We start from the raw sequence: 23,348 nt of genomic DNA, 5'->3' as shown, positions 1-23,348 counted from the left end.
CTTTGGCTCCAAGGATCCAACAGCGTCAGCCGAAGACGGGCTAGCTAAGGACTCGACCACCTGAGGCTCTCCAGCCAGCTGGGACCTTCCGGCACAGACGGTGGCTTGAACACAAATTGAGAGTGAACATTCCACTTACAAAGGTGAAAGGCTGTGTCATTCAGATAAAAATGGACTCACGCTCTCAAATCCTTTCTCAGTGGTTGCGCTCTGCCCTCCCAAGAGTAGCCCCTACCCCTGCACCCCCACGCCCCGGACTAGCTCAAAGCACCGAGCTTCGCATCCGGCTCTGACAGCGAGAGAGATGCCAACGAAGACGGTTTCATGGAGCCAGGCACTTCCAGACGGAGGGCATCTTCAGGCCACCGAGAGCCGAGGCGGAGAGGCCAGCCCGCCCGACAGTGGTGACGACTGGTTGTTGGCTGTTGTTGTTTTCTGTTTGGAAGTCCAAAAGGGCTAGTCTCGAGGGGCCACCCGGGGTGGTTAGGGGGGCTCTTCTGGAGGAGATGCAGGAAGTTGTGCCGGAGAAGACTCATGTCATCCCGACCGTGCGGCTGCGCCCCCTTCCAGGAGGCAAGGGCCGTCCCAGGAGAATTCCACCGGGACGCCTTCCCGTCACCCACAGCCCTGACCGAGACACACGTCTAAGGAGCACCAGTTGACGCCCGCGAGGCTTCCAGGCTGCTGTTTCTTTCTTTCTACTTAAAAAAAAAAATCATTTTATTGGGGGCTCGTACAACTCTTACCGCGGTCCATCCATCCATCCATTGGGTCAAGCACACCCAAGCTGCTGTTTCAATGGGGGTGTCCGTCGGACATGCAGAACTCTTCTCCGAGAGGAGGGACCACCGCCGTCAGGAGCTGGGGGCCTAGGTGAAGCGGATGCCGGGACATACCCTCTTGATACTGTTGTTGAATAAAGGATCCTGTGTTTCTCTAGCATGGTTTTTTGACTTTCCCTAATCTATAAGATCCTCAACGCAGAGACTCGCTTGCTCATTCCATCACTCACTCACTGCCCACTCTCAGCGGCCCTGGAGGGCAGGGCAGAACCGCCCCTCTGAGTTTCCGAGATTGGAACTCTTCACAGGACCAAAAAGCCCCATTTTCCACTGTCTTCCTCGGAGCGGCTGCTGGTTTTGAACTGCCGACCTTGGCGGTTAGCGGCCCAGTGCATAACCACTCAGCTCCCCGAGCTCCTTTTAGCACAGATAAGGTGTTGCTATTAGGGATCGTACCTGGCCCACCCACGAAATTAAACTCGAGGCAGGGGCCCACATGTACAGGAGAGACCACCGGGGCTATGGGAAGCGGAGCCCCCAGACATCAGGGGACAGGGTGAGGTTTTTGAGGTCACAAACACATGGTCACCTCCTGCATGCTCGAAGCAGGTGGGTCCAGGAGGCACCTGCTGAACCTGCACAGTGCCTGGTGTCCATGGGGCAGACAGAGGCTGCCCAAGATCAGGTGTAGTGGCCTCTTAGGAGCGAGCAGACAGGGCACTTGGAGCGCCCTGAGGAAACCGGAGGTCTGGGGGCCGAGAAGGCGGTGGGTGGGAGGGCCAGGCCAGCAGGGGCCACATGGCTGCCCCAGCCCCTCACGTGCACCTCCTGTGTTCTCATAGAGAAGTGGGACACCTTTATCAAGGAGACCGAGGACATCAACACACTGCGGGAGTGCGTGCAGATCCTGTTTAACAGCAGATACGGTGAGTGGGCTCCCCATCTGCTGCGCCCGCGCCTGGCCGGCAGCTCTCCTGTCCCCCCTGCACGCTGCCTCTTTGCGGATGGGGTGGCTGCAGCAAGATTTCCCTCCCGGATCCTTCAGGCAACGGGCTGATGGCAAAGCCCTAGGCCTGGCTGACCTGTGGGACGTGGGGGGCCCGGAGAGGCCAGCCACCCTCTGGGGACCCTCCAGACAGCCCAGAAGACAGACTCAGGCTGGCATCACCCACTTGTCAGCCCCTTCCCCCAGGCTGTGTGCCTCGCGAGCCTCCTGCCTGTACTGTTTTCCTGGGGCTCTTGGCCCCCCTTCTGGGCAATGACTGCTTGGTTGTGGGGGTCTCCTGGCCGGGGGCCGGGGAAGGGGCTCCCTCACCCATCCACAGGGGTCTACATCCCTGAATAGTGCCCGTTCCTGAGTCCCGGGAGGCACATATACGGGATGGCTGGTTGATGTGGCGCCCTGTGCTGATTGGCCAGGAGCCTTAGATGCGACCCTCCCAGTCCCGGCTGAGCCTCTGGTTCCTGCCTCCTCGAGGCCACCCTGCCCTGCCAGCTCACGTTGTGGAGCCCCGTCTCTGAGCCCTGCTCAATCCTAAGTGAGGTGTGGCCTTCCATCACTGGGGAGATGGATGCAGAGACCCACCCACTGGGTGGCCACCGGAAGGGAGGTCATTACCCTCGTGTGGTTCCTGTGCTGTGGGGAAGCTTTCCACCAGGACGGGGCAGAGCTGTGGGGCAGGCCTCTGTGCGAAAGGAGGTGACAGGGGAGGCTAGTCTCCAGGTGTGTCTGGCCAGCAGGGGGCTGCAGGTGTGTGGATAAGAGCCTCCCCCACCTGTTGCTCTGGGGTCCTCAGAACCAGAAGAGGGCAGCTCTGAGGGGCGGCATCCAGGGCTGTCATCGCAGACAAGGGAGGTGCCCTTTGACGGGGCGGGTTATGAACAAGGTAAGCACAGGCCTATATGTGCTTCCTTAGGAACCTGTGGCTTCCACCGCACCCATGATGGAAAACAGAAAGCAGTTCATAATAGGCTAAGCACAAAGACGCTCATGCCTACCTTGTTCTGGGGCACTACTCTGCCCCTGCCAGGGATTGTAAATGTGACATGAGGCTCTGATTCTGGGGTTGGGAGAGAGACCGATGCCAGGCAGACAGAGAAGCGACATCTTTGATGTGGTGGGGGAAATCTACAAGGAGTCCCTACAGATTAGCAAGTAAGCAGGAGTAAGCCCCTGCTTACCTTGCTGATTGGGTAATCCGACACTGCCCTTTGATCTGGGCTGGGGGACTAGGGAGATGGGCCTCACAGGATGTGGTTGGAGCTGCATGAGCCTCCCTGCATCACAGGAAGGCCACTGGAGTTGCTGGGCACCTTTGATGTGGTCACCTGGGCTGGCCCCCTGCCGCCCCTGCCCCTTCAGCACCTGAGTTTCTCCCACCCCAGGGCAGGTTGGAGCCAGTCAGGAGGCCAGGGGAGGGAGGATCCTTGGTGAGAGTCCTGCCCCAGCAGGGCCGGCACACAACCTCTGGTGCAGAGCCAGGCAGCTGCCACTTTCTGACCTGGCCACATCCTGGATGGTTCCCAGGAAGCCAGGCCTGTGTCCAGCTATCAGCCCTGGGCCCCTCCAGTGTCAGTGACCAAAGAGACTCTTGCTCAGGACAGAGCCCCTTCCATCCCCACCCCCAACTCTGGCTGCCTGAGTAGATAAGGGACAGTCCTCATGACACTGGGTACACTGGATGGGGGCATGGTAGCGCGGTATCCCTCCATCCTGCACCAGCAGGGCTGGCTGAGGCTGCCCAGCATGGCACTGCCCCCTCAGCCACTGCCTCGGGGTGAAGCAGACCAACACTGAGCTGGGGGTGCAAACACTGCCATCGAGTCAGAGCAGACTCACAGTGACCCTCAGGGAACCAAGAGGAATGCACGACAGTAACTCTTTATGGAGCTAGGAAGCCCCGTCTTTCCCCAATGGAGCTGCTGGTGGTTTCAAACTGCTGACCCTGTGCATGGCAGCCTGACCCGTAACCACTTTGTCACCTGGGTTCCTGGGCTGGGGGTGCAGAGGGGGAAACACAGAAAAGCAAGGCATGGGAACGTGAGCCTTCAAGAAGCCTCCAGAGCATCACCACTGGGGGAGACGTTGCCAGCAGACGAAGGGCAGGCAGCCCCGCCCTCTTCCCTGCCCGGCGGGCACCTGCTCACGCCAGAGACCGGCCCAGCCAAGCCCATGAGCCTGGCACAGACTGGGAGCGCACCGCCCTTCAGTCGGGGGCGGTGGTGATGCTGCTGGGAGCGATGGTGTGACAGCTGTTGGGATTTCGAGGGTTTAATTTGACAACCAGCTAAGTGTGACTTCACAGTGGGATCTGGCTGCCAAAGACGGAGGTGTGCGCCCAGGCTCCCTCCAGAGTGGGGAGCGCCTGCCCCAAGCAGCCTGCGGCAGGAGGGGGTGAGGCTGGAGGAACAGGAGGAAACGCTGCCCCTTTGGTGACCATTCCTGTGTGTGAGCCCATGGCCCGTCGCAGCCACGATGTCTGCCCCCCCCCCATGGAGGGAGGTCTTCCTCTTTTTCACTGCCCCTCTACTGCTCCCTCCTGATGACCTCTGGTCCAAAGCCCCTGCATCCTCCTCCTTCGTGAGGAGCAGTCTGGCCGCACTTGTCTTGCTTCTGGCTGTCCGCGTTGCGTTTAGTAGTTTTCATCAACACCCTGTGTGAGTCTGAATAGACTAGGGAAACATTCACGGACACTCCTATGCACGTAAGAAAGCTTTATAAACAAGAGCGATTGAATATGGAGAAAAACATCCCAGCCCGGTCCAGATCAAGTCCATAAGTCCAACAGTAGCCCAGACGTCCAACACCAGTCTATAAAGTCCTCTTCAGACTCACGCAACACATGCAATGAGGCCAAATGCAGGAAGATCACAGGCGAGTGGGTGGGAAGTCTTGTGGGTCCAGTGGCAGTGGAAGCATCTCAGCGCTGGCAGGGGGCTCCACGTGGCTCGCTCAGCTCCAGGACTCCAGCATAGCTCCATGTGTCTTCTGAACAGGAGTGTCTTGCAGGGAGTGTGTGTGTGTCTGTGTGTGTCTGTGTCCCACCTCCAGCGAGCTACTTACCTCCTTAGCACCTCCAAATGAGGTCATCAAGCTGCGACCTGATTGGCAGGCTAAATTCCACCCCATTCACTCTTAAGTCTCAAATTGACAGTAGATAATGTAACATCTGCCGCGTCAGTTCTTCTGTGGTTTTCCTGATTCGTCGTCCGGCCTTTGAATGTGCAGGTGACTGGAAATACAAAGGCACAGGTCAGGCGCCCTGAGCCTCCCGTGTGACCTCTCTGTTCTCTCATGCTCTCTGATAAAGGCTGCCCTGAGCTGGCCTCAGCTTGACAGCCACTGACCAGTGGCCGTGTCGTAGATTCCAGCGATCACAGCCCTTGATCTCCACACAACAAGTGTGTGCGTGAATATCGTGGGGTGCTGGGGAAGACTATTGGGAGTACCACGGATCTGTCTTGGAGGAAGTGCCCAACAACCTGCGTTTAAACAAGCTCTCCCTGTAGGTTAGGTCTTGGCTGGCCTTCTGACGCCACCATTGTGGGGAAGGAAGACTAGGCAGCCTGCCTCTGTGGAGTCTCAGGGGCTCATACAGCTCTTATCACAATCCATACATACATCCATTGTGTCGAGCACATTTGTACATCCGTTGCCCTCATCATTCTCAAAACATTTGCTCTCCACTTGAGCCCCTGGCATCAGCTCATTTTCCCCCTCCCTCCCCCCCTCCCTCATGAACCCTTGATAATTTATAAATTATTATTTTGTCATGTCTCACACTGTCCGGCGTCTCCCTTCATTCACTTTTCTCTTGTCCGTCCCCCAGGGAGGAGGTCACATGTAGATCCTTGTAATTGATTCCCCCTTTTCACCCCATCCTCCCTCCACCCTCCCAGTATTGCCACTCTCACCACTGGTCCTGAAGGGATTATCCGCCCTGGATTCCCTGAGTTTCCAGTTTCTATCTGTACCAGTGTGCATCCTCTGGTCTAGCCATATTTGTAAGGTAGAATTGGGATCATGATAGTGTGGGGGGGGCATTTAGGGACTAGAGGAAAGTTGTATGTTTCATCATTGCTACATCGCACCCTGACTGGCTTGTCTCCTCCCCGAGACCCTCTGTAAGGGGATGTCCAGTTGCCTACACATGGGCTTTGGGTCCCCACTCCGCACTCCCCCTCATTCGCAATGATATGATTTTTTGTTCCGATAATGCCTGATACCTGATCCCTTCTACACCTTGTGATCGCACAGGCTGGTGTGCTTCTTCCATGTGGGCTTTGTTGCTTCCAAGTTAGATGGCCGCTTGTTTACCTGCAAGCCTTTAAGTCCCCAGATGCTATATCTTTTGATAGCCAGGCACCATCAGCTTTCCTCACCACATTTGCTTATGCACCCACTTTGTCTTCAGTGATTGTGTCAGGAAGGTGAGCATCATGGAATGCCAGTTTGATAGAACAAAGTATTCTTGCATTGAGGGAGTACATAAGTGGAGGTCCAATGTCCATCTGCTACCTTAATACTAAACCTATAAATATGTGCACATGGATCTGTTTCTCCATTCTCATATATAAATATATTTACATATGTACATGCCTTTATTTAGACCTCTATAAATGTCCTTTGTCTCCTAGCTCTTTCCTCTATTTCCTTTTACTTTCCTCTTGTCCCACTATTATGCTCAGCCTTCATTTGGGTTTCAGTGATTCCTCTCAGTTACATTACCCTTGATCACACCCTACCAAGCCTCCTACACCCTCCTCACCACCAATTGATCACTTGTTCCCTTGTCCCTGGGTTTGTTGACATCACTTCCTTTCCCCCGACCTCCCCCTCTCCCATGTACCCCCGGAACTGTCAGTCCCATTGTTTTCTCCTCCAGAGTTTAATTCTCTATGGGAGTAGAAAGCCTCTTTCTCCCACACACTGGCTGGTGGATTTGAGCTGCTGGAGGGGGTCGAACTGCCCCTTTGGGTTCCAGGGCCTGTGAATCTTTTTGTGAACAGAAACAAGCCTCTTTTTCCCACGTACTGGCTGGTGGTTTTGAACTGCTGACCTTGCAGTGAGCATTGCTAACGTGTAACCACTGGGCCACCAGGGCTCTCGGGGAATGCTCATGGGACGTCAAACTGGAAAACCGTAGACAGTGCATTGCTTGAGTTCCCCCAGTCTTGAGAGTCAGTGTTGACTCGCTAGCTAAGCAGGGTGACGTGCCCTGCTTCTCTGGGGGTTAGAGCGGTGGGTGTCTGATAGAAAAGTTAGCGGGTGAAGGTGGGGTGGTAAGTGTTGGGGGTGGGTGTCAGGGCCGATGGAGGGTGGGGCGGGGGTGGGGGTTCTGGAGATGAACGAACAGAAAGAAGTCTCTGTACAAAGGCCCCTGATGGCGTGTCTGGCAAGTTGGAGGAAGGACAAGAGGGTGGTGAGAGTAGAGGTGGCAGGGGGGTGGTCCGAGGCCACCCATCCAGCCTGTAGCGCCTCTGTGTCCTGCGGGGGCAGGGCATCCATGACTGCAGCCCCGGGGGGCCCTGGGTGTCCCTCGCCTCTGTCCTCCCCTTCAGTCCTGCCATTACCCTTCCAGCTGAAGCCCTGGGCCTGGACCACATGGTCCCCGTCCCCTACAGGAAGATCGCCTGCGACCCCGAGGCCGTGGAGATTGTGGGCATCCCGGACAAGATCCCCTTCAAGCGCCCCTGCACCTACGGGGTCCCCAAGCTGAAGCGGATCTTGGAGGAGCGGCACAGCATCCACTTCATCATTAAGAGGTGCAGTGGGCGGGGCCCCGTGGGGAGGGGCGGGGCCAGCGAGTCGTCATAGGGAAAGGGGAGGCAGAGCCTGGCCCACGTGGTTCCTAGGACGCTCTCATCAAGGGCAGTTCTGTACTCCCTCCCCAAAGCAGACCCGGGAGCCCTGGTGGCCTAGTGGCTACGTATTGGGCTGCTAACTGCAAGGTCAGCAGTTTGAAACTACCAGTCGCTCTGAGGGAGAGAGGAAGCTTTTTGCTCCCATACAGAGTTACAGTCTCGTAAACCCACCGGGGGCAGTTCTACCCTGCCCTATAGGGTCACCAACATTGACTCAATGGCAGTGGATTTTTGGAAGAAGACCCAAGACCCCCTCCAGGCTCAGGCAGGGGGTACGGTTTCATCTGCAAGCCCCCAGCCCCCAGCTGGCGATGTGGGTCCGTGGGAGAGGGTTACTGGTGGATTGTTTGGGCAGGGGCCTGGGTGAGTGAGGGACTGTGGGTCTTGAAGGCAGGTCAGTGGACTCCGTGTGGGAGGGTGAGCTGGAAGATGGGGTGGTGCACTGTGGCTGTGTTTGAGCTCTCCGTGGCAGCCGCCGTGGCTGCCCATCTGACCGCGGGCCTCCCTTTGCTCACGGCCCCTCTACTTGACCAAACCTGATGCCTCCTCCAGGAGCTAGTCCCTCCTGAAACGTGGCCAAAGTACACGAGCCGTGGCATCTGCCACGGGCCCCTGCAGCCCTCACTGGGCTCTGCTGAGGTCTGCAGGCAGCATTGGGCACCATCCCCATGTGCCCCAGAGGCCACTGCCTAGCACAGGGGTAGCCACCTGTGTTGGGCAGGGTTCTCTAGAGAAGCAAAACCAGGGCACTTAGGAATATATATGTATATATATTCATATATATATGAATAGGTTTATACAGCGTGAAGGAATATAGCAGCTAATTAGTCCACACAGCAGTACAGGGGGCTCAGTTCAAGTCACTTTTGTGGAACAGTTAATCTACCGGAAGTCCTTCCCCTCAGGTGGTCTTCCAGGTCCAAGGTCAAGGAAGCAGACAGCCTCCCTCGGGCAAGGCAGGCTGAGTCTGCCCCCAGGCAGCCAACAGCAGGGCGGGTCACCAACCGTCAGTAGCTCGGGAGCTTAGCGAATCAGGCCCAGATGGGACATCAATGCAAGAGGACAGGATCCACCAGCCTCAAGCTCCAGCGATGTACGCACCAGCCACGTGATGAAGCAAGTCTCGAAGGAGCCTCAAGCTCTAGCGACATGATCCGTGGGTTGGCCTGGCCCACGGGTGGCGTAGCTCACAGGTGGAGGCAGAGAACTAGCTAAAGCAGCAATACGCTGGTCTGATCACCAGAGAGCAAGAGAGAAGGGGCGGGCCTCCGATCGAGCTGCGACCTGGTTAATCCCACATGTTCCTAGTGGCCAGGTTGGCACAGTCAGCCTATGAGATAGATGAGTGGAGGGCAGGGGAGAATGAGCATGTCACCAGGTGTCAGGCGTCCCTGAGCAGCAAGCCCGTGAGGCTCCTTGGCATCAGGTGGCCTGCACGTGGCTGAGAGCCGCTCCGTGCGGCAAGAGGACTTGGTACCGTGGCTCCTCCACGTGTGTTGGAGGAGGCTGGCTGCTCCGTGGGTTTTTGTCAGCTGCCTGCCAGGCCTTTCTTCCGAGGCACATCCGGGTGGACATGAACCTTCAGTGTTTCAGTCAGTCACTGGGTGTGTTGGCCGGCACCCCATCACACCAGGCCAGCAGGCTTGTGTTTCCAGCTTTTCTCCTGGGCGTCCGTTGCCTTCGTCCAAAACACGGCGAGGGCAGTGATAAAGAGGAGGCAGTGATTCAGATCCTTAATGGCAGCCATCGGTGAACCGGACCCCTCATGGGACAGGCCATCGGTCGCCATGAGTCCTTTTCCTTGCCCTCTTCCTGCATGGCTAGAGTTGCTGGGAGTACCAACTCTGGTAGCCTGGGTTCGACTCCCAGCCCCAGCCGTGTGACCGGGCTGCTCTGTGCCTCACTTTCCCCCTCTGTCAGGTGGGGCTCGTGGCTGTCCAGGTGGAGCACGGACAAGGTGTGGATTAGAGACTAGACAGCCGGGCCTGGGTCGTGTGCTTAGAACTGTGCGGAACCTCGCTGGACCCGCATCAGTGGGCTGCACCCTGGCCTTAGCAATCCAGGAGACGGGAGCTCATTCCTTCTCTCCCGTCAGGAGACAGGAGTGGTGAGAGAGAGCCAAGAGGTGGCATCTCTGCCCTGGCCCTGGGGTGTAGGGGCAGGGCCTGGCAGGGATGCTCTCCATGTTGTCCCCACAACTGGCATGGGTTTACTTATTCTGTGGTCATGTAGCATTCACTCCCTGGCTCCGACCCTGACCCCTGCCACTCTCTGGCCTCCACAGCCCCAAGCAAGAGGGTCTGAGGGCCAGACATTCTGGTTTGAGGCAAGAAGGAATCTGAGAGGGAAGTGTCTGGAGAAGCTGCTAGAACACCGAGCAGACCCTGAGGGGGCGATGGCAGAGACCCTTTCTCAGTCAGCAGAAGCCATCCAGTCTTGGGGGACCAGGAGGGCGTCGGTCACGGTCTTGAGGCCACGCCAGACCCGTTCCTGTCACGGCCCCTCACCCTGCCTCCTGCTGGCAGCCTGGCAGACACAGGGCAGGTGCAGGAGCTGGTCTTAGGGAGGAAGCCATTTTTCTCCCAGAAGTATCCCTGTGCAGCTTCAGGGCCTGGTGGGATCCAGAGGTGTCTGGGTCCCGGGGATCGATGGGTCTCTGGGACTGCTCTTGGGCCTCTAAAGAAGGAGGTGTCTCGGGTCCCCTGGCCCAGGCTCTGCTCCCCACAGTGGACGCCTCAGCTGTCTGCATTGCCTTTGGCCTGTTCCCCAGGGGCCTCCCTGCATGCGCACCCTTCATCCGTCCCATTCTCACCCTGGGTCCTGAGACTATAGACCAAGAGTCAGCCCCTCGTCCGGCCACTCCGAGACACACTGCCCTGACCGCTGCCTCCCCAGACCAGCAGCCTGCGCTGGGATGAAGCTGAGGGTACCATCAGCCCGCAGGCAGGCAGGCAAGCAGGGGACCCCAGCCTCCTAGCCCCCACCACCCACGCTTCCTTGGCCCACATGCCCAGGTGTCTTACCTGCTAGACCTGAGCATCTCTGCACATCCCCAGCCTCCATCCCTTCCTCCCCACTCCCCTGAACGACCCCTCAGCCCCCAGCCCCCAACACAGCCTTCTGGGCTGGCCACTCTCACCTCCATTTTCCCAGACTCCTGCCAGCACTGCCCTGCCCTCCTCCCGGTCCCCTGCACCTTCAGGTCATTTACCTGGAGAGTTTCCTGAAGGTCCCACCTTAGCCTCCCTCCTCCCAGTGAAGGCTTTCCGTGGTCCCCTTCTCCAGGGGGTCCCTTGGGCTTGGGTGACACCCTCGCAGTCCTGGTTAGCCCATGTGCTCTGAGCTGGGGGGAGCCCAGATGGTGTCATCGCAGAGCTGTTGGGGACAAGGGGACTTCCACACACCTGTCCCTGATGAGTGAATGAGTTGGGCCCAGCAGGGCCGTGGCAGGAACCAAGGAGTTTGGTGCTAGAAGCAGGGCTGGGGGTGTGGTGGTGACGGCTGGCTCCCGGGACTGCCGGGGACCAGCCCCAGCCCTCCTTGGCCCCAGAGAAATGGTTTTGAGAAGGCGCTGTGGCCTGAGCTCTGTGGGTCCTCACACCCTCACACCTGTCTCCTCTCTCTCCAGGATGTTTGATGAGCGAATTTTCACAGGTACGTTCCAGGCCGATGCTCCCAAAGATGTCCCCCAAGGGTGCTGCTGCCCTGCCTCTCACGGCACTGGGCACATGTGTGCTAGGGAGACGGGAGGCGATGAGAGGGCCCCTCCCCACCCCCCTCCGGTGGGCGAGACACCCTGGGCTGGGCATGACATGTTGGCGTATGTCTGCTGCTTTAATCTTGATTTTGGCCCTCCAAGGGAGGAGAGCCCCGCCAGGCCAGGCCTTCAGGCAATGACAGCCCCTCTCCGGAGGAGAGGTGGGCTCTGCTTGGGCTAGCGAAGGGACACAGATCTTGGAGTCCTTCCGTCTTGACTGGCTTTGTGACCCGGGGCCGGTTCCCATGGGTCTCGGTGTTCACATCTCCAAATGGGGCTTCTGCGGGTACCTGAACATAGGACGGTGCTTGGGAAAGCCTGGAGGGGGCTCGGTCCCAGCCCCTCCTCAGGGGTCAGGACAGGAGGTTGGGGCTCTGCTATCTCTCCTCCATCCTGACCTCCCTGGTAGGGGAGCCTAGGGGCGTCGTGGTTACACACAGGGCTGCCAACCCCCAAGGTCAGCTGCTCCTCAGGAGAACGATGAGGCTTTCTACTCCCATGAAGAGTTGACAGTCTCAGGAACCCACGGGGGCAGTTCTAGAACTCTGTCCCAAAGGGTCGCTATGAGTCAGAATAGACTCAATGGCAGTGGGCTAGGCCTCTCAGGTAGGAGCTGCTGTGCCTTCCCCACCCCCACCCCCCAGCACCTCCTCTGGTTGCTGGCACTGGACAGAATGTGGGTTCCGAGAATGCTACTCAGAACCCCCCTGTGGCACCACCTCCACCCCCCTGACAGGCAAGGGGGCAGAGAGCTGTGTCCTGACCTGCCTTATCCTACATCTGCACCCAGGGAACAAGTTTACCAAAGACGCCACGAAGCTGGAGCCGGCCAGCTCGCCCGAGGACACGTCTGCAGAGGCCTCTCGAGCCGCTGTCCTGGACTTGGCCACCGCTGCCCGGTAGGGCCCACCCACCTGCCTGGGGGCCCAGCTGCCCGTCGTCCACATGCCCGCGGGCAGGCACAAGGCCTCTCGGGCTGGCCCAGGGCCCCCCACCTCGAGCACATAGGTCCTCCCGCACAGACCCTCTCCCCGCACACGGCTCTCCCCCCACAGGAGGCCCCGGGGAGAACAGGAGGGAGCAGCCCCAGAGGCCGGGTCTCCCTTTCCTCACCGCCGGGTGGGTGCCTGTCCCTCCAGAGCCACATGAATGTCGCCACCTCCTGGAGGCCCTCCCCGATGTCACACTAGGTTAGGTACCTGTCGAGTGCCCGAGTGCCCTGCCCACCACCAGCTAGTGCCCCCCTCCCCGGACTGTGAGCTGCTGGGGTTAGGGACGGCCGTTTCCCCAGAGTCCCCTCGTGCAGGCCTCCTGCCAGCAGTGTGCTGTGAGGTCAGCCCCGGTGGTGGGCAGTGGACGCTGGCGGGCGCCCCACGGGCATCCGAGTTAGGCCCCGGCGGGTTCTCAAGCTGACTTGTCTGAAGTAGACCACCCGGCCTTTCTTCCGAGGCACTTCTGGGTGGGCTCCGACCTTCTGGTAAGAAGTCCAGCGAACTAGCTATTTGTGTCACTCGGGGCTCCCAGGAAGGGGCCCAGGCGGCACTGTGGGTGAAACACAAGGTTAGCTGTTCAAATCCACCAGCTTCTCAGGGAGAACAATGAAGCTATTAGCTCCCCTAAAGACTGATGGTCCCAGACCTCAATTGAGGGGTGCCGTGAGTCAGAAGCTGCTCGATGCCAGCGGGTTTGGTTTGGCGTTGGGGCCCTGCTATGATCGAGGGAGAGGATAGGCCAGCTCAGCCCCACCCAGGGCGCCTTCTGCTCGGCCTCTGGCCTCAGCCTCCCACCTTTGATGTTCCTGACCATCTCACAGCTCCCCCACACAGCGGGCATTGACCAACCTGCCCTAAGCTCCCCAGATGGCCAGGCTCAGGCTGTGCCCAGGAGTTCCCAGCAGGCGAGTGGGCGGCCAAGGTGGACGCCAGGCAATTGTCCATCCAGCGGCAGCTTGTCCCAAGCACCCTCCAATGGGTCTCCAGGCAGGGTGATGACATGGGAGGTGGGGGACCGTGTGTGCGCGTGTGTGAATTGGGTGATGGCAGGGCTGCCCGTGACCAGGCTGACATGTGTCCTTCCCCCAGGTCAGACAGGAGCGGCATATCCGAAGACGGTGGACCAGGTGAGGCGAGCAGGGCGGGGCCGCTGGCTGCTGTGGGCAGTAGACCAGCTGACCGGCTCAGGGCATGGGTCTGCAATACTGGCAGACTCTTTCCCAGTGTGTGTGGCGGGGTGTCCCTGGGTGTCTGTTATCATAGTCCCTGCCCAGGGAGCTCGCCGGTGACACGGAGTGGGGCCCTCAGTGGCCGGGTCTGTAAACAGCCTGACACGTCCCTGGTGTGGGGACTGGCGTGACCCCCCCCCCCGGGTGCTCCCTAGCCAGCCTTAACGCAAGCACGATTTGAAGAGACTCGACTTGTGGGCTGCACGATACCCCCCCACACACACACACCGTGGCCACAGCATGCGCCTCCTCCCTCCCCACAGGCACATCAGGGGAGCTGGGCGGGCTGCGCCCCATAAAAATCGAGCCAGAAGATCTGGACATCATTCAGGTCACCATCCCAGGTGAGACCGAGTCTGCAGGCAGCCCCTCCCGGACTGTCCCGCTCACCTGGGGCCAGCCCCGTCACTGCTTCCCTGGCTGCGGTGTCTGCAGGGTGGCCCCGAAAGGGCCGGGTGGGGGGTGGGGAGTGAGGTGGGTTGGGAAGCTGGCCCTCCGCTCCAGCCCTCCAAACGCAGGCTGCGCTCACCCCCAGTACCTGGTCTTCACCTCGCTGGGGTCTGGGAGGAGGGGGCAGGAGCTGGGAAGGGCATGGAGTAAGAGGACCTGGGCTTGACTCCAGGCCTCCTGGGCCTCAGTTTCCCCTTCTGTAAAGGATAGGTGCACTTGGCCTCTAGGGGTGACATGGGGCTCGGGGCCCAGGCGAGGCCTCAGGCATCCTGGAGTCTGGCTTCCCTGCAGGAAAGGGGTCCCAGTAGGTGGGCTTATTGGGCAGGGTGGTCCCTAAGGGCCCGGGAGCAGGAGGGGATGAGCTTGTCATTCAGTGTTCCGTCTGCAGACCCTTCGCCAACCTCAGAGGAAATGACTGACTCGATGCCTGGGCACCTGCCCTCGGAGGATTCAGGTTACGGGATGGAGATGCTGGCTGGTAAGAGCCAGGGGCTAGTGGGGGCTGGGGGCCCCCCAATCCCGGAGAGCAGCAGCAGCAGGGGGAGGGGCTCTTCCTGCCTCCCCTGTCCCTGTTAGAGGAACCCCAATACAAGTCAGGTTCTGCTGCCCCCCTGCGTTCCTCTCCAAAGAGTTAAAAACTGCTGGTCGACTCACAGTGACTCTAAGACAGGGTAGAACTGCGCCTGTGGGTTTCTGAGACTGTAACCCTTTGGGGTGGGGGAGTAGAAAGCCTCATCTTTCTCCTGAGGAGCAGCTGGTGGGGGTGGTCAGCCCAGCCCGGGCTGTGTGGCCCTGACAGACTCCCTGGTGTACCCAGCCTGTCCCTTCTGCCCACTTGATGTCCCCACTAAACCTCTCCCTGCCTCCTAGAGATGGCAGAGTGGCTTCTTCACTTGAGGGCACCTCTGTAGCGGACCTGGGAGTCAAGGGTTTGGGACGGAGCTATGCACTGAGCTGCCACCCACCTGATTGGTGGTTCAAACACAGCAGCCACTCGGCGGGAGAAAGATGAGGCTGCCCGCCCCCGTGAGGATTTAGTCTCAGAAACCCCCAGGGGCAGTTCACCCCTGCTTTGAGTCAGAACGGAAAACCAGGAAGACACTAGAGAATGGAGACTAGAGGCTGGTCAAGCCAGCTCCCACCGTGGGCAAGAGAGCTCTGGGGCCCAGGACTTCAGCACTCCGCTGCCTATGGAAAGGTGGGTGGTTCAAGCCCACCAGCCGCTCCGCAGGAGAAAGCACCTCGCAGTCTTCTCATTCTGAGATCACAGCCCAGTGGGGCTGGAGCATCCAGTCTTCGGCCCTGCGGCCTCATTCTGACCGTGGTCCTGACGCACAAACCCCGCTCCCCCCGTGGGCAGCTGAGGCAAGCCCATCAAGAAGTCCTCAGGGCTGGCGGGCACGTCATCCCCTCCGAGTTCATGAGCTAGGTGGCAGGGGAACTGGCCAACTTGGCACCAGGGGTTGCTAGGGGCTTCCAGGACCTTGGCCTCAGCCCTGGACAGCTTGCCACTCTGTACCTGCAACCTGAGGGAAGCCTCCAGGCCTAGGGAAGCTGGCTGCAGCGTCTGCAGCTAACCGCATGCCAGTTCCCTGGGGAGAACTGGGGAAAGCCTGGGGATGGCCGTCCACCTGTCCAGGCTGGTGGCCGAGGGCAGGAGAAGGGGCCAGAAGAACTCAGCTCCCTGGAGTCTCCCAGCATCAGCCCTTCCTCCATCCAGAACCCCCATCCCATCTGGGTTCTCTGGCCATGAGCTCAGGCCAGGCACCCAAGGGACCTGAACCTGACTCCGCCGTCCCACCCCCCACCCCCGCCCAGCGCTGTGTCAGCGTGTGGTCTACAGGAAGGCGCCTGGTGACACTGAGCCCCAGGGGAGTGTCGTACACCACGGGCTTCTCCCTTGAGAGCCTTCCAGTGCTTCTGCCAGCCCAGTCCACCCCACATCTCTGCCCTCCATAATCCTCCAGCCAGGGGTCAGCAAACCTGTGAGACCGGAGAGCCAATCCTGATCCTTATAACAATTAAAAAATCATATAGAGATCTAGTCTAACAGTGTCCTTCAGACGGAACTAGGATCGTTTTATCTCTATACTGCATATATAATACCGAAAGAGCCCCACACGTGGCCCGAGAGCCCCAGCCTGCTGAGCCCGGCTCTCGCCCAAGCCAGTCTCTGACCCTCCATTTCCCTGCATACTCGGGGTTCCCTCCTAAGCCCCGTCCCACCCTGGGCGCCCCGCTCCTGCACTCACGGACCTCATCCTCTCTCACCTGTTGGCCCCAGAGTTCCGCTCACTCGCTGCATCTGTTCCGCTGCTGATCCCTTGGTGTCACGGCTCCTGCCGATACACGCTGGCATCTGACGCCACTGCGGGAGGACGGACTTCTAAGGAATCAGGGTCCCCAGCCCCACCTTGGGTGACTTGCTGTCTCCAGAGTTGGGGCCGAGGCCAGCTGGGCGGTGAGTGGGGTGGCTTCCTAGCACCCTCTGTTCCCTTTCAGACAAAGGCCCCAGCGAGGACCTGCGGCCGGAGGAGAGGCCCATGGAGGGTGAGTTGTCCCCCCCTCCCATCCCTGCTTCCCTGGGTCTCTGTGTCTCTTCCCCATTTCTCCAGCACCCCAGGGCCAGCGGGAGCTCTGGGCTGCCCGAGGTGGGGGCTCGTCTTTGAAAACCCTGTTTCCTTGGTTTGTCCACATCCTCCCTCCTGCTTTCTTCCCGAGCGGGGAGAATTCAGGACTGGGCCAGCTCAGGGAGGCCCTCTGTGCGGGTGGGGCCTGGCAGAGGCAGGCCTAGGTGGGGAGGGGTCTATTAAACTTCTAGAGCAGCAGGTCTCAACCTTCCTAAGATGGAGACCTTTTCATACAGTTCCTCCCGTGTGGTCACCCCGACCATAACAGTATTTTCCTTGCTACTTCATCGCTGTCATTTTTCTACTGTGGTGAATCAAGTGACCCCTGTGACAGGGTCGTTCAGCCCCCAAAAGGGTTGGGACCCACAGGTTGAGAACCGCTGCCCTAAGAGGTCAGCGAAAGTCCATTGCCACCTGGGGGTGGCATACCCCACTGGCTGGGCAAAGCACACCCTCTAGTCTACCACACAGCTCCTAACCCGTTCTGAAGGGCCCTGAACAGGCGACTCACTGGCATTGCCTCTCCTGCTGTCACTGCACGCTGTCATCGAGTTCCAGGAGCCTGAGGCAGGAGGGCGGGTTAGGGCCAGGACTCTGCCACCAACGCTCTCCCACCCCGGGGCCCTGGGACAGGAGCTGAGGAGCAGTTCCAATGCTGCCGGGGGGGGGGGGGGGGGGGGGGACTCAGCACACCGCCCTTTCCTTGCAGACAGCCACGGCGACGTGATCCGGCCCCTGCGCAAGCAGGTGGAGCTGCTGTTCAACACGCGATACGGTGAGCAGGCTGCGCACACTGCCCCGGAGCCGCCGCGACCCACAGACAGAAGTGGGGGGAGCTCCCAGGGACCTGCCGCCCAGCCACACCCCTCCCTGCAGGTGCCCTGCACATCTGCACATGGAGACAGGCAGTGCCCCGGGCTCCACCACCTCCCTCCTCGGCCTGCGCTCCCACGCGAGGCTCCCCTGCCGTCCTTCCTCCCACACGGTGCTCACACTCACGCACTGGCTCACTGCCGCCACTGTCTACACTCGCAGGCTCACTCTCCTGGGCCACCTCAGCCCCAGGTTGAACGGCCAATCACCCCGCTAAGGTAACACCGTTTTGCCTTTGCGGCCCCCTCAGGGTCTCCAGGAGGATTTGTAGCAAGAACGTGCTTTCTCCAGAGACCAGGGAAGGTTGGGGGGTGGGGGGACGGTGGTGAGAGGAAGAGACAAGTATTTTTTTAAGTTTTATTGACCCATAATTCACATGCCACACATTTCAGTAGTTCACCACCAGAATCAACTTCAGGACATGTCTTCTTCCTGGGACTCCGTGTTGTTAGCGCTTCATTTCCCACCAACCTCCCCTGCCACGTCCCCAGGAAACTAGTGCTCCAGGTGTCGTCTCTGTGGGTTTGTCTATCCTGCGTTTCGTATGCAGAAAAACACACAAAATCAAAACAAAACAAAAGCAAAAAAACCAACCCAGGAGCAGACTACTCTTGATCGAGCCCCTGTGGTCACCAGGACCTGGGCTGGATGCAGTACCCGTGCCCCTCATCCTACCTCACAACACCCTAGCTCCTAATGCCCACTGTACAGGCGAGGGAAAGCGAGCCGGCACAGCTGGTCCAAGGCCCCACCACTAGTGAGTAGCAGGGCCAGGCCTGGACCTCAGACAGGCCCTGTGTCTAAACCATGCTGTAGGCCTTGGGGGATATTTGTGGTGGGACACTGGCCTCCAGAAGGGCCCTCGTGGCATTGTGGGGACATGTGGACTCCAGATCTCCCTGAGTGTCACTGGTTTCTCCTGCAGACACGCAGGAGGGCAGGGGCCTAGGCATGGGCGGTGGGCGTCATGGACTCAGGTGCACCCCTGGCTCTGCTGCATTGTGGCTGTGTGAGCTCGGTCAGGTTGCTGAACTCAGGGCTACTTAACTTGCCCACAGGGTAACAGCCCTTGCCTCCCCAGCAAGGGGGGACTTTCAGCCCCCCCAACCCCCCCCCAGAAAGGACTCTGGCAGCTGTGGGGACCTGGGAGGTGGGCCGGCAGGTGGCCCTAAGCAGCCGTGTTTCTGCAGCCAAGGCCATTGGCATCTCGGAGCCCGTCAAGGTCCCCTACTCCAAGTTCCTGATGTACCCGGAGGAGCTGTTCGTGGTGGGGCTGCCCGAGGGCATCTCGCTCCGCAGGCCCAACTGCTTCGGGATCGCCAAGCTGCGCAAGATCCTGGAGGCCAGCAACAGCATCCAGTTCGTCATCAAGAGGTGAGGCCTGGCCCTTCCTTGCCTGGGCCCCAAAGGCTTAACTTCATAGCGGATGGGGTGAAAATAAGCAGAAGCTGCCCAGTTTCCCACCCACCAACTGATACATCCCATCCACTGCCGTCTGGTCGATGACCTGTTCTAAGGTGTGTGTGCCTCTTGAGGGTTCTTGTTCCCTGGCTACCGTTTGGCTGGCTATTGAGCCGCCTGGGTGAGGTGAGTTCAGGGCCAGGCCTGGATGGTCTGAACCAGAGGCCGGAGTCTCTCTCAACACACCTGGACCCTTTTGGGGTTTGAGCTTTGCTCCATGTTCCCCCCCCCCCTCACTCTACCCAGGACCTTCTAGGCAGTAGGGTCAGGAAGGTTTTTTTTCTGCCAAGGGCCATTTGGATCGGTGTGACATCATTCTCAGGCCGTACAAGATGATCAGCATAGAAATTAACCTGCGGTATATGATCCAGCATTTAACTGTGCGAGGCCACGAAACAAATCCAGTGATACCCGTCGATGTGTAAGACCGAGTATATCAGGAAAACATCCCAGCCCACTCCAGATCAAGTCCATTAGCCCCGCCTCAGACTCACAAAGCCACATGCCAGGATGCAGAATGCAGGAACATCACCGGCCTGGCGGATGCAAGGTCTTGTGGATCCGATGATGGCGGTGGAAGCATCACAGGGCTCGTGCAGGTCTCAGCGTGGCTGTCCAGCAGGAAGGTGAAGGCAGAGGGGTGGGGGAAGTTCCTAAGATCCTCCTTATGAGAAGGCCACACCCACCAGGAAGCGCCATCAGGCTGTGACCTGATTGACAGGCTAAACCATCCCTAACAGAAAACCTAACTATCACGTTGACTCGCCCCTCAGGTGATGGGCAGCCCTGCTTCTCTGGAGTGAGGCCTGTGCTGTTAGCTGGTGGTGGTGAGTTCTCAGGCCTGGAGCCGAGGGCAGGATGTTCCCCACTCCTGCTCTGAGGGTGCCTTCCAGAGCCATTGGGAGAAGTTGTCGGGCACCATCTACTTCTCCTGGTCTCAGGGTTGTGGAGGCGAAGGCACCCGTGGCCCGTTAGTGAGTCCACGTGTCTTCGGTTTTCATCACTCTGCTTCCTCAGGGCAGGGAGAGACTGAGAGTTGTATCGCAGATGGCCACTCATGAGCTTCTAAGACCCCAGACCGACGGGTTGTTCTTTACCATGGGGTCAGCAGATGAGGTTTAGGCATGAAGTTGCCAGGATTGCCAGACCCCAGGCAACCAGGCTGGCACCTCCTCGGGAGAGCAGTCCTCCTGCCCAGACATGGAACGGGACTGTGCCTGCAGCCTGCTCTCCGGCGTCCCTGGGAACGTCCTCTGCGCAGGTGTGCAGGAGTCCTGGGCCTGCGATGGGTGGTGCTCGGTCATCATAGGCCTCAGCAGTGATGCTCCTCCCAGTCAGTGTGTTTCCCTGGAGACGGCGTCTGTCAGAGGGTGCTCCGTGGTGCCCTCACGTACCTCCCAGCCAGGGGCCCTGCACAAGGAGTGCTGATGGAGTATTCGATCAGGGGTCTCCCTGTCTAAGGACTATTCTTCCCAGCATCATTAATACGTATCGTAATAAAGGGTAAACAAAGATAAAAACCCACTAGGATGTTCATTGAATTACGGCTGTTATAACAATATCTGTAACAGTTCCTAATAGAGTGATTAATAAAAACCATTTTAAAACTAAGAAAAAAACCCAAAAACCCATTGTGATTTCAACTCATGGCAACCTTCGAGGACAGGAGAACTGGCCCCGTGCGTTTCCGAGATCGCACATCTTTATGGGAGCACAAAGCCTCCTCTTCCTCCCACGGAGCATGGCTGGTGGGTTAGAACCGCTTACCTTGGGGTTCACAGTCCCCGGCTGACGCTGCTATGCCTCCAGGGCTCGTCCACGAGTATTAATCAGCTCTTTGAAAAACAAAACTCACTGCCTATTGCGACTCTTAGTGACCCTATAGGACAGGGCAGGCTTTCCTTCCCCTGTGGGTTTCTGAGACTCGAGCTCTGTTCTGCTGTTGCTGTTGTCTTTCTAATTACAGTCTTATTGGCTCTTAATCCACATATCACACAAGCCAACCATTCAGTCTTCTCGGGAAGAGTTGTGCATTCATTACCACAAGAGACCGTAACTCTCCACGGAAGTCGAACTACTTATCTTTTTCCCAGCCGCAAGTACTGGTCAGAAAGCTCCAGCCGTCCCTGGCCGCTCAGACCCTGCTGCCTGGTCCCCCTGCCTTAAGCCGGCGCTCAGGAAGGCAGCCTGCCAATGCCAGGCATCTAGGACTAACACCGAAAGCCGGCATGTCGGCTTGTTCGACTCTAGACCTGGGAGGGCCCATTGCGCAGATGTGTAGACCAAGGCCCAGAGGGGGCTGACACCACCACTTTTCATGTTTTCCAGGCCCGAGCTGCTCACCGAGGGCATCAAAGAGCCTGTCACAGAAAGTCAAGGTAGCCTGGCTGGGCCGAGGGAGGGATGTGGGTGGGACCCAGGCTCTGGTGCCCCGTTGCCCCTGCTTCCTCAGTCCTGGCCCCATCTTCCCCTGGGCCCCCAGCACTGCCTCTTCACCCTGGTTTCTCTCCCCCGCCCCCAGAGAGGGACTCCGGGGACCCTCTGGTGGACGAGAGTCTGAAGAGACAGGGCTTCCAAGGTAAGGATGCAGCTCAGGGTGGGTCTGGCTGCCCTGGGGCCAGGACTGGGGCCTGGGAGGCGAGGGCCGGCCCCCAACCTCCGCGTCGGGGGAAGGGGTGTTGGAGTGAGCTGGGCTGGGGCAGGCTGCGGGCAGCCACCCTGCTGCGGTCAGGGAGGACAGGGCAGGGCCCAGGCCACCTGGGTCTGCCCTCTGCGCTCAGCGCTTTCAAAGCAGAGGGCTCCCTAGGCCAAGAGCAGGGAGGTGCCAGTCCGGAGCCGGCCTGAGGAAGGAGGCACCTGGCCCCCATCAGGCGAGGGCCCAGAGGAGGAAGTAGGGACAGTGAGATGGGACAGACAGGGCTTCCCCTAGCAGGGTGAAGTGGGCGAGAGTCCAGGCGGAAAGAGCCTGTCCAAGGGGCGCCTGCCTATGGCACCCCAGGCTCCCACCCGCATTCCCAGGCATCCAGAACATTCTATGACGAAGGGAAGCCCATGACCACACCCTCTCCACCCACTCCTCCTCCCCTCACACACACCCCGTCCCCCTGCCAGGATGCAGGGCCTTGCCCGGGGCACCCTCACGGGGGGAACCCTCACGGGGGGCACAGCCTGGGGGACCACGCGAGCACAGGAGCTGCTGGCCCTGCCCTGCACTGCCCACCCCACACTGTGGCCCTTGGTCACCCAACCACCTGAGCTTGTCCCCCTCGGCCCCACTGGCCCCCCATCCTGGAGGAGCCCCTGCTCCAGCCCCGCCCCCCAGGTGTCACTCATCCCCGGGGTCACGTTTCTCGGTTTGGTGGTTTTAAATGCCGATGATTAGCTGTTCCAACTCGACTGCCATTGCTGCAGCAGAGCCGTGCACGTGTGGAGACAGGCGCCTGTCTGTCAGGGTGCGCCCTTCTGAGAGGTTCGGGGGGCAGGGGTGGGCACGCCAAGCAGCTGCTAATTGCCCATAATTAGAACATCATCATCATCCTTAAAAGCCGCCCGGCGCCTCTTCACGAAACAGCCCAGCCCCACGGCCGGCTTCTCCCTTTGCAGAGAATTACGACACCCGCCTGTCCCGGATCGATATCGCCAACACGCTGAGGGAGCAGGTCCAGGACCTGTTCAATAAGAAATACGGTGAGCCCCGGGGGGCCGCGAGGGTGGCGGGGGCATGTCAGGGTGCTCCCAGCTGGTGCCGCCCTCTCTCCTTCACTCCTGCATGTGTCTTGGTGCACCTGCCAGGCACCAGGCACAGGACACCGCAGGCAGGCCAGGAAGGCCTCCGGCCCCACCCATCCTTCCAGGGTCCACAGATGATGAGGCATGGTGGTACAAGCTGGCAGCTGGAGAAAGATGCGCATTCGAGGGGCCTCGCTGGGGTGCACACAGGGAGGGTCGAGGCCCCCCGAGGTGCCTTGGAAGAAAGGCCTGGCAGTTTGCCGCCCGAGACCCCGAGGAGCACAGTTCACATGTGGGGTCTGGTCATGAGTTGGGGTCGACTTCATGGCTCCTGATGAGGGGGACACTGGGCTGGGGACCGACGAAGGGCTCTCGGAGGAAGAGACTGAAGGATGGGGGCTTGGTCACCTAGTGTTACCTGTCTTCTAAGTACTTGACTTTGAAGAGCAGAAATGTGTTTTCTAGGAGTTCAGGAGGCTTGCAGTGTTGATTCTGTCCATGGGGTGGCTGCCCATCCACCTGCTCCACGGCTGGTCCCTCTCCCTGTCTGACTGGCTCTCTCCTCCCTCGGTGAGTCTGTC

At 59.4% G+C, this 23,348-nt stretch overlaps 1 protein-coding gene across 2 annotated transcripts in view; it reads left to right on the top strand.

The window, feature by feature from the left end:
* The window catches only part of GTF2IRD1 (GTF2I repeat domain containing 1), an 87,425-nt gene that overhangs the window by 43,182 nt on the left and 20,895 nt on the right, over positions 1-23,348 (top strand). Inside the window, exons 8-20 of one of the 2 annotated variants that reach the window (XM_075564847.1) lie at positions 1,625-1,708; positions 7,364-7,547; positions 11,275-11,300; positions 12,194-12,302; positions 13,485-13,522; positions 13,888-13,968; positions 14,463-14,552; positions 16,577-16,624; positions 17,414-17,479; positions 18,768-18,951; positions 21,367-21,416; positions 21,560-21,616; positions 22,642-22,725. In XM_075564847.1, the coding sequence (XP_075420962.1) occupies positions 1,625-1,708; positions 7,364-7,547; positions 11,275-11,300; positions 12,194-12,302; positions 13,485-13,522; positions 13,888-13,968; positions 14,463-14,552; positions 16,577-16,624; positions 17,414-17,479; positions 18,768-18,951; positions 21,367-21,416; positions 21,560-21,616; positions 22,642-22,725 (1,101 nt within the window). The remainder of the gene's footprint in view (positions 1-1,624; positions 1,709-7,363; positions 7,548-11,274; positions 11,301-12,193; positions 12,303-13,484; positions 13,523-13,887; positions 13,969-14,462; positions 14,553-16,576; positions 16,625-17,413; positions 17,480-18,767; positions 18,952-21,366; positions 21,417-21,559; positions 21,617-22,641; positions 22,726-23,348) is intronic. The other variant, XM_075564848.1, reaches the window with a different exon arrangement.

This window comes from Tenrec ecaudatus, chromosome 12, assembly GCF_050624435.1.
Source record: "Tenrec ecaudatus isolate mTenEca1 chromosome 12, mTenEca1.hap1, whole genome shotgun sequence".
NCBI classification, from domain to species: Eukaryota; Metazoa; Chordata; class Mammalia; order Afrosoricida; family Tenrecidae; genus Tenrec; species Tenrec ecaudatus.
Note: the sequence above shows the minus strand (reverse complement) of the source record. Positions and strands in the feature narration are given on the sequence as shown.